General features: G+C 51.6%; 2 protein-coding genes across 3 annotated transcripts in view; one reads left to right on the top strand and one right to left on the bottom strand.

Annotated features, from left to right (window-relative positions):
• Positions 1–830, bottom strand: part of TRMT12 (tRNA methyltransferase 12 homolog) — a 6751-nt gene extending 5921 nt beyond the window's left edge. Inside the window, exon 1 of the mRNA XM_019521362.1 lies at positions 690–830. Coding sequence (XP_019376907.1) covers positions 690–751 — 62 coding nt within the window. The 5' untranslated portion in view covers positions 752–830. The remainder of the gene's footprint in view (positions 1–689) is intronic.
• A 132-nt stretch (positions 831–962) lies between these two features.
• CSTF2 (cleavage stimulation factor subunit 2) overlaps positions 963–9267 on the top strand; it is a 24465-nt gene continuing 16160 nt past the window's right edge. For both annotated transcript variants that reach the window (XM_019521354.1, XM_019521353.1), the window contains exons 1-8: positions 963–1073; positions 2273–2351; positions 2639–2808; positions 3431–3567; positions 5242–5361; positions 5496–5639; positions 5764–5911; positions 7216–7278. In XM_019521354.1, coding sequence (XP_019376899.1) covers positions 1016–1073; positions 2273–2351; positions 2639–2808; positions 3431–3567; positions 5242–5361; positions 5496–5639; positions 5764–5911; positions 7216–7278 — 919 coding nt within the window. In that variant the 5' untranslated portion in view covers positions 963–1015. The remainder of the gene's footprint in view (positions 1074–2272; positions 2352–2638; positions 2809–3430; positions 3568–5241; positions 5362–5495; positions 5640–5763; positions 5912–7215; positions 7279–9267) is intronic.

Genomic DNA, 9267 nt, shown 5'->3' with positions numbered 1-9267 from the left:
TCCCACCCCAGCTGGGCACAGTGCCTCCAGACCTGCGTTTTCCTGATCTTTGCAGACCATGACACACCCCCCACAGCCCTTCACACCCAAGGGGGGTGCACCCCAGTTTGGAAACTGCTGCTCTAGGCTCTCTACCAGCCTAGGCCTGAGGAAAGGGTGATGCACCATTCACGCTGCTCAGCCCGAGTTCAACAAGCCCCTTGTTTCTTGGGCTGCGTGGTCTATGGTCAGGAAGCTGACTCTATTGCCCGCTCTGCCAGAGGCTCACTGCGTGGCCGTGGGTATGTTGGTACACTCCGCTGTGCCTCAGTTTCCCCCTCAATGTATTGGAAATAGTGATAACGTGCCCACTGGTGTGACGTGGGGCATTCCCCAGGCAGGAGCTGGGCCAGCATCTCTGCACCGCAGCTCTGCTTCTCATTGCTGCCACTATTTGGTGCCCAGCCTCCAGTGCGCAGGCAGGTGGTGCCCAGCGAACTAGGCCGAAGCCCACCAGTGCCCGGGCCCTGACGAAGGCGAGAAGCACCGTAACCCCCGGCAGCCCCCAGCAGCCTCGCAGCCAGAGCCGGTGGAGACAGTTCTGCTCCGAGCCGGGGAAGGTGTATCACCCGCAGTCCCTCCGGCCCCAGGCTGTGCTGCCCCGTGTGCGCGGCGCTGGGGCCGGCTCGCTGCCCGCCGCGCCACCCCACCTGCACCGCTGGGCGCAGCGCGCCTCGGTCACAAGCGCGGGGGCCGGGGCGGCAGCAGCCATTTCACTGAGGCAGCGCGACGTGGGGCGGCGCGTCAGCGTTTCCTAGCAGAGCCGATTCCTAGGTGCCCGCGCGGTCCCTCTGCCGCCATCTGTCCTGCGGGCGGAGGGGCAGTACCGAGCGCCCGAGCCGCTCTGCTAGAAGCCTCACGCTGGGCCGGAACAGAAGTGCTTGCCCTTGTTCCCGGGCGGCACAGGAAGGAACCGGAAGTGGAGGGAGTGCTTAGCAGCAGACCGGAAGCGCGGCTGTTGCTGTTGGAACGGGGCATGGCGGGGCTGGCAGTGCGGGACCCCGCGGTGGACCGCTCTCTGCGCTCCGTCTTCGGTGAGACGCCTCCTCCCCCTGCCCTGCTGTGGAGGTGCTGTTGCCACCGGGCCGGGTCGCAGGGAAGTGGCGGGCTCTGCGCGGGATCGGGGCCTGCGCGTATCCCCCTTCCCCGGCGGGGTACAGGCCCGCGGTGCTTCTGTCGCGCTCTTCTTCTGCCGAGGCCGAAGCTGTTGGGCCGTGATGAGCACGCGCCGGGCAAAGGCAGAGCTTGAAGAGCCCCACAAGTACCTTCCGATGGGCTGCGCCAGGCTGGAGCCAAGCCCAGGCCCGCGGGTCCCAGGGTTCCTTCCCCGGTGTGTGACACGAGTCGTTTCCCTTTCACCCCGGCCCCTCTCCCGGGTGCTCACAGCAGCAGCAAACGAGCCCCAGGCTTTTCACTAGAGCAAATAGGAAACTTGCAGCGCTGAAAATGGCTACCAGAGCACTGGCGCTACCCTGATAAAGGAACATGCACAGTTCTCCCCGTGATTCCTGTGATGGAGCTGCCTTTGGCCTCTGCTGATAGCAGCATGGTCCTCTTGTGCCGAGAGTAAGGAAAAAGCAGGGTCCTTATCCCAAAGCAATCTTTCAATTTTGGTTCGCTGATCCATATGTGACCTGTTCCTCTGAAAGATGAAGCTGAGTGTTTTCATGATTTTCCCAGCTTCTCCAGGCAGGATTGTCAGACTGCTGCACCTTTGCTGCTACCCACTGGATTACAGACGCCCTAAATCCTCTTAGAACCATCCTCTTGACTGCTGTAAGTGCCTCAGCTGCCACAGCAGCAGTGACACCAAACAGCACAGCCTCAGAGAAGCAGTCTGCAGAAGTCGAGGGCAGCCGTGTATGGTACCCAGTGCATAGGCCTGGAACTGTGGTTCTAGGACTATCTAAGAACTATTGACCTTATTGCATCTGCTTGCTTTGATAGTTTCTTTCTGATGCCTGGCTGACACGGGACATGGAATCGGAGGCCTCTAGTATGATCCAGAGCACATTCTGTATTGGGAGGAGGAGGAGGTGGATACCAGCAGTAGCAGGACATAGAAAACTATCTGTAATGTGGGGCAAACTGCATAGTGTGTTGTCACTACATCTGGCCTTTGCTATCCCAGGCTCATTTTTATTCTTTCCCTTCTTCCTGTGGTAAAATATTCAAGTCTATGGCTTTGCGTAGTACATCATCTGTACTGATAATTTGCTTCTCTCTCCCACAGTGGGGAATATCCCATATGAAGCCACAGAGGAGCAGTTGAAGGACATTTTCTCAGAGGTTGGACCTGTTGTCAGCTTTAGGTGAGAATAATTTCCATTTTTTAATGTCTCCAATACACTGAAGGGGGGTGAGGGACCTTGGATGTGGTTGACTGCTGATATACTCATCTGCACCTCAGACCTGAGAGGAGAGGACTGGGGCAGATGCAAATCCCAGCAGATGCAAGCTCAGAATGGGTAGGAGCAAAGTGACACTGTCCTGGCTGATGGAATGGAGGGTGTGAGGAGGGGGTTACCCGAGCTGGAAGACTCTGGTATCATGTTGTTCTGCATGTAACAGTTGTGATTGTGTCTGCTCTGCCATCCAGGCTGGTATATGACAGAGAGACAGGAAAGCCAAAGGGTTATGGCTTCTGTGAATACCAAGACCAGGAGACGGCGCTCAGCGCCATGCGCAACCTGAATGGACGTGAGTTCAGTGGGAGAGCATTGCGAGTGGACAATGCAGCTAGTGAGAAGAACAAAGAAGAGCTGAAGAGTGAGTCTGGACTTTGAGTTGATGAGGTTAATGTTACCGCAAGGTTTGGCTTAAATTGTACCAGAATCTACTAGTCTGTTTTATGAAGTTGACAGCAAAATGGCCTTGTACTCCTGGTTTGGTCTGAGTGCATTAGCACATGGAATTCTGCAGGAGGATTGTGTGGACTGAGCTGTGATTTCCTGGCCCTGACAAACTTCTGCTTTAACCAGCTTTTCACTGTTTTCTCTGTATCAGTGGAGCGGATTTGACAAGTAAGAACAGACAGGGTATTGTGCTGTCAAAGGCTGTAGTGCAGTCTGTGTGGAATGGCTTTGGAGTGACCTGCAGCTCTTAAAATACTTTGTAGAAATTCAAGGCACTCTGTATCCTTGGCTTCTATACAGGGCTTATGTATATTCCTGTAAGGTTTGAGAAATGTATCTCCTCTTGGTTGTGAGGGTGAAACTGCTGAAGCCTATGGGCTATTCAAACTCTGGTCTTTCAACTGAAGGAACAGCAAGAGACAGAGGCCCTTGTGAAGCAACGCTGAGACCAAAAGCTATGTTCAGAGATCAGCCAGCACATATTTAATTCTTCCTCTTCATCTTCATCTTCATCTTCCACTTATTGTCCCTGTCAGGCCTGGGCACAGGTGCCCCCATCATAGAGTCACCTTATGGGGACCCAGTAAATCCTGAAGATGCCCCTGAGTCCATCAGCAGGGCAGTTGCCAGCTTGCCACCAGAGCAGATGTTTGAGCTGATGAAGCAAATGAAGGTGAGTGGGAGCAAAGTGGTAGGATGTGTGTAATGCACAGCACCACTGGACTGTGAGTGCTGAGTGATCCCACCAGCAGCACAAGAACAAACAGGCAGTGGCAACTCTGCTCATATCTCTGTGCCTTAGCAGCCCCAGTTAAGTCTTCTTTGTTGGCTGTGTTGATACAAGATAGAATGGTCTAGCGGGTTTATGTGTAGGTGGGATGCTGATGCTCAATTTTTTCGTAGGTATGGGCTAGGGAGAGAGCTGTTTTATGCACTGAACTTACTGTTAAGGATGATGACAAGCATCACAGATGCCGAGTGGTCCAAAGCAGCAGTTTCACCTCCCTGTTCGAGTCGGTTCCAAGTAAACTTTTGTCTCTAAGCTGATGAATTACTGAAGCTGAATGGGAGGAAAATAACAGGAGCCCTGTTGTGAATGGTTCTAGATAGGGAGGTTACCGATAAATATTTTTTGGGCTGATACCGATGGCCCGTTACTGACCAGCCAAATCGGCAGATACCAATCCAATGGAGAGCAGTGTCTGGATGGTAAGTCTGTTGGGAGGGGGGTGGGGGAGCAGGTGGAGGCCCCCGCAATGAGGGAGGGAGTGGGGCAGGGGCAAGTACTGCCCAGCCAGGACAGGATGTGGAATGGAGCCGGTGGCTCATCTGGGGGGCATGGGAAAGGTGGGGGTGCAGCTCCTGCCACTGCGCTCCCCTCAGGGGAGGCCTGGGGGACACATGCCCCCTGGATCTGTGTGCAGGGCAAGGGTGGGCTGTGGCCTGCACTGGGCTCTTCCCGGCCGCTGCGCTTGGTCCAGGCCAGGCCAGGCTAGGGTGGACAGGGCAGGCAGCGTCAGCACTGCGAGGGGAACCACAGGGCAGCTACAGCCCCCATTGTGCCCCTCCCAGTACTGCCACTGCCTGGCCCAGTCCGAGCACAGCTGCTGGGAAAAGCCTAGTGCAGCTCCCAAGCATGCAGCAGCAGCCCACCTTTGCCCCATGCACAGATCTAAGGTGCATGCAGCACAGGAGCTGTACCCAGCCACCAGCTCTGTCCCATGCCCCACCCTGCCCCGGCTAGGCAACACCTGCCCCAGCCCCACTCCCTCCCTCACTACAGCAGGCATTGGTCTGACCTGCCCCCCCCCGCCCCCCCCCAACTTACTGCCCAGATGCAACATTTATCAGCACCATCATTGGCCATGTCAGCCAAAAAAAGTAAATTGTCAATAATATCAATTTTCCTTTTATTGGTGCCGATATGGACACCTCTAGTTCCAGATTTACCCCAAATGAAATTTTTTCAGCAGCCACAAAACCAAAAATCCATGATTTACACAGGTCACCTGAGGCTCTGTTGAGATGGTTGTACTTAACTACATAGCAGTCTTCAGTCTTCTATGCAGTATAGTGTGCCAGCCCCAGGAGAGATTCTAGCTTCAGTACAGGGCCCAGACCCTTACCCCAGCCCCATGGCTAGAGGAGGTGAGGTTGTAGAGCTAGTATTTCACTCAGAAGATCCAAACTGCAAAGTCTGAAGTTACCAAGTATTTGTATATCTCACCCTTTGCCATGCTGCTATTGCAGTGTTTCCTAAGTTGTTGATTCCCCTTTGAAGTTGCAGCAGCAGTTAGTGGTAGTGGCAGGGCTCCTGTGTAGCTCTGACTGGTGTGTTTGTCCTCAGTTATGTGTCCAGAACAGCCCTCAGGAAGCCCGGAATATGCTGCTCCAAAACCCTCAGCTGGCTTATGCCCTGCTGCAAGCCCAGGTGGTGATGAGGATTGTTGATCCAGAGATCGCTCTGGTATGTATGATTCTCTTCCTCCATTTGGGAGTGATGGGTATGCTAATCTGGTGAGGTGGGGCACGTGTGGATTCCAGGAATAGCTGTGCATCAGTGGAGTACTCACAGCTTCTTTCTCTCTCTTCTGTCCTTAGAAAATTCTGCATCGCCAGACCAGTGTTCCACCTCTGATCCCAGGCAACCAGCAGCCAGTTCCAGGGTCCGGGCCTGGGCCCGGGCCAGGTCCAAATGCACAGATGAACCAACAGACTCCCACGTCCTCCCAGCCACAGACCATTGTAAGGATCTTTGCTAAATCCACTTGCATGTGGGGGCACATGTATGTTGGTGAGAAAGGGACTCCCAGTATAACATCCTGGTATAACGGCATTGCTGCTTTAAGTAGTTTCTTTCCTCACGCAGGGTGGTATGCATGTGAATGGAGCCCCTCCTCTGATGCAGCCTCCTATGCAGGGTGGAGTGCCAGCCCCAGGACAGATGCCAACCTCAGTACAGGGCCCAGGCCCTGGCCCTGGCCCTGGCCCTGGCCCCGGCCCCATGGCTCCAGGAGGTGAGCGTCTGAAACATGTATTTCTGACTTTCAGAAAGTCTGAAAGTTGCCCAAACTTTCTCCAGTGGCAGTATGATCCCATGGTGTGGGGGCCTTGCAGGCTTTTGAAAAAGGTGATCACAATGACTTGGGTATGAGGGAGGTTTGAATCCTATGGACTGACTCTGACTCATGCACAAGAGATGATCACTGTCTGCACAACCTTACAAGACAGATGAAAAGCTTCCTGGCTGCAGAAGAGCAGGAAAGGGGCCTAACAGGAGAATGTAAGGGCTGTGAGCACTGAAAGAGAACAGTGGGTTGTGTTGTCTCTGTCTGTTTGGGAGGAGGTATCAAGTGAGGTTCCCCAAGAGTTTGTCTTGCATCTGGCATTGTTTAATATCTTCATTCATGAGTTGGATGATTGAATTGAGTGCATGCTTAGCAAAATTGTGGTTGATACTAAATTGGGTGGAGTTGCAGACACTGAAGGGCAGTGAGCTGGATGAACTGGAGAAATGATCTGAAATTATAACAAGGACAAGTGCTAAGTCCTGCACTGGGGGTGACATCAATGCATGCACAAATACAGACTGGGGAATGAGTGGCTAGGTTGCAGTACTGCAGAGACGGACCTGGGGAATATGGTGGACCATAAGCTGAATATTAGCCAACAATATGCTCTGGGTGCTAGAAAAAGCCAAGAGCATACTGGGTTATGTTAACAGGAGTGTCACTTGCAAATCAAGGAAAGTTATTCTTCTGCTCTACTTGTCATTGGTGAGACCTCACCTGGAATACTGTGTCCAGTTTTGGGCCCCACACTTCAAAAAATATGTGGACAGATTGGAAAGAGTCCAGCAGATCAACAAAATGATTATGGGCCTGGGAAGTGTGACATATGAGGAAAGGCTGAAAGTGCTAGGGTTACTTACTCTGCAGAAAAGAAGAGTGAAAGAGGATTTGATAACAGTCTTTAAATACCTGAAGTGTGATTTTTATAAAGAGGATGGAAACAGACTCTTCTCTGTAGGGGGCAGGACTAGAGGTGGTGGCCTTAAACTTCAACTGAGAAAATTTAAGATGGAGATTAGGAGAAATTTTCTGTCTATGAGGGTGGTAAAACATTAGAACAGGCTTCTTAGAGAAGCTATGGAATCTCTATCCCTGGAAATTTTCAAAAGCTGATTAGAAAGACACTTGGCAGGGATGGTTTAGTTACGGATGGTCCTGCCCTGAGCAGGGGGCTGGACTAGATGACCTTGTGAGGTCCCTTCCAGATCCACTTTCCTGTGAATCCTGTGTGTTGGCCCTTCTTCCCTCAGGTGGAATGCAGCCTCAGGTCGGGATGCCAGGTGGTGGACCTGTCCCCATGGAACGTGGACAAGGTAAACCAGGCATTCATTAATCTAGTACTGTTTGATGCTGTGTCATACAGCCTGGGCTCCCAGACAACAGCACTGAGAAATTCAAAACCGTATATCATCAGAGTGGTTGACAGAATAAACAGTCCCCTTCAAAACATGACTTCCAAAGGTACCTGAATATGCAAAGGCCTTCCCCACTTGTCTGTGATACTCTGTGTGTACATGCTTTTGTATACTGGACCAGGTCACCTCTAGTAACTAGTTTTCCAGTAGGGCTGTGCAAAATGGCTATGTTTCTTTTCGGTTTGGATTTAGCTGCTTTGGAAGACAGTGATTCGTTTTGGTGTTCAGATCCCTGTTCCATTTAGATTCTTCCGAATCTGTTTCAGAGTTTGGATGCTTTTTCGGTGATTTGGCCATAGGCTATAATGGACAATCGCTAAAATGCCTATGACTTTGTCATTTCTTTCCTGATTCAGATGAAAATTGCAGGGATGGTAGCCCCTTCTGAGGGCATGAAGCCTGCTAAGTTTCAAGGAGATAGGTGCAAGGGTTTCTGTGAAACTGCACCTCAAACTGCTTAAAGCAAAACTCGTGACGTGTGACTTTGCATGTGTGTTAAGGTGCAGCAGGATGAAACCAGCGGGGATGGTAGCCTGTAACAGAGGGCCTTCCGGGTGCCAGTTAGATCTCTGCCCGCCCATCTATTTATGGACCAACCTCCTGCCCCTCTTTTTCCTGCCACCCCTTGATGGAAAACTGATTCAGATGTTTCCCAGGCAGGAAGCTGCCCATTTAGGTGTCTTGGGGTGACATCCATTCCGTAGCTCTGTATCTTCCCTACACTGAGGCCCATGCCTCACACATTGCATCCTTCACCCCCTCCAGCTGTGGTCCCCTCTCTGGGACTTTTGGTTTCACCTTAGGCCCTGGCCCTGCCTTCACGCCAGTCGGAATCCTGAGCCTCTTGCTCTGGGCATCTCTCGTGGTGGGCCCCTGGCCCTTCAATACCCCCCTTTGGGTCCTGGCCCCAGCACGGATCAGTTGAGCATACCTCTGATATCTTTTATTAGACCAACTGAATAGTTGGAGAAATATATCTTAGCAGGCTTTTGGGTTTAAAAACCTTTTGTCAGTCTGAGGGAACATATAGTTTGTGTACATGTGCTCTTCCTGGATGAAATGAATAATGAAGACATCAGAGGCTGGCATGTAATGCAGGCAAAAAAGCCAGTCAGTGAAAATGTAAATGGAGGTGTCAGAGGGTGAGGGGACAGGCTGAGAAGGGGGAGTGTGGGGTGGGAAGGGAGATGTAGTCGGTAAAAGTGGAGAGGTACCTGGGGAGTCAGATGTCAGGCAGGTTATAGTGTGTCATAAATCCAATGTCTATGTTGAGTCCATGAGTTTTTGTATCCAGGAGGTTGATGAAGTGCAATTCATAGGCTCGTCTGTGAAAAGTGGTTTGTAAATTCAAACAAGCACCGAACCTCACTAACCTCATTACCAGAAGAAAACCTCCTACAGCCTAAAACACACCAAATGGATCCAGACCATGCCGTAACAAGAAATGCAAAACATGCCAACATATCTCCAGTACCCCCACACTTACTACACCTCACAACAGAACTATCATCACTCCTGGATCTTACAGCTGCACCTCCAGAAACATTATATATCTCATCCAGTGCACCAAATGCCCTGATGGAAAATACATAGGAGACACCAAGCAACAACCATGCACAAAAAGGAATGCACACCAGAAATCGATTACAGACAAGAATACCCCAGTACCTGTGGGAGTACATTTCTCACAAGAAAGCCACTCTGTCTCCAATCTCTCAGGCTGTATGCTGAAAGGGAATTTACAAACCACTTTTCACAGATGACCCTATGAACTTCACTTCATCAACCTCCTGGATACAGAAACTCATGGACTCAATGTAGACATTGGATTTATGACACGCTATAACCTGCCTGACATCTGACTCCCCAGGTACCTCTCCACTTTTA

The sequence above is a fragment of the Gavialis gangeticus genome, unplaced genomic scaffold (genome assembly GCF_001723915.1).
Source record: "Gavialis gangeticus isolate Ggan-Ray unplaced genomic scaffold, GavGan_comp1, whole genome shotgun sequence".
NCBI lineage: Eukaryota > Metazoa > Chordata > Crocodylia > Gavialidae > Gavialis > Gavialis gangeticus.
This window is presented reverse-complemented; position numbering and strand designations above follow the sequence as displayed.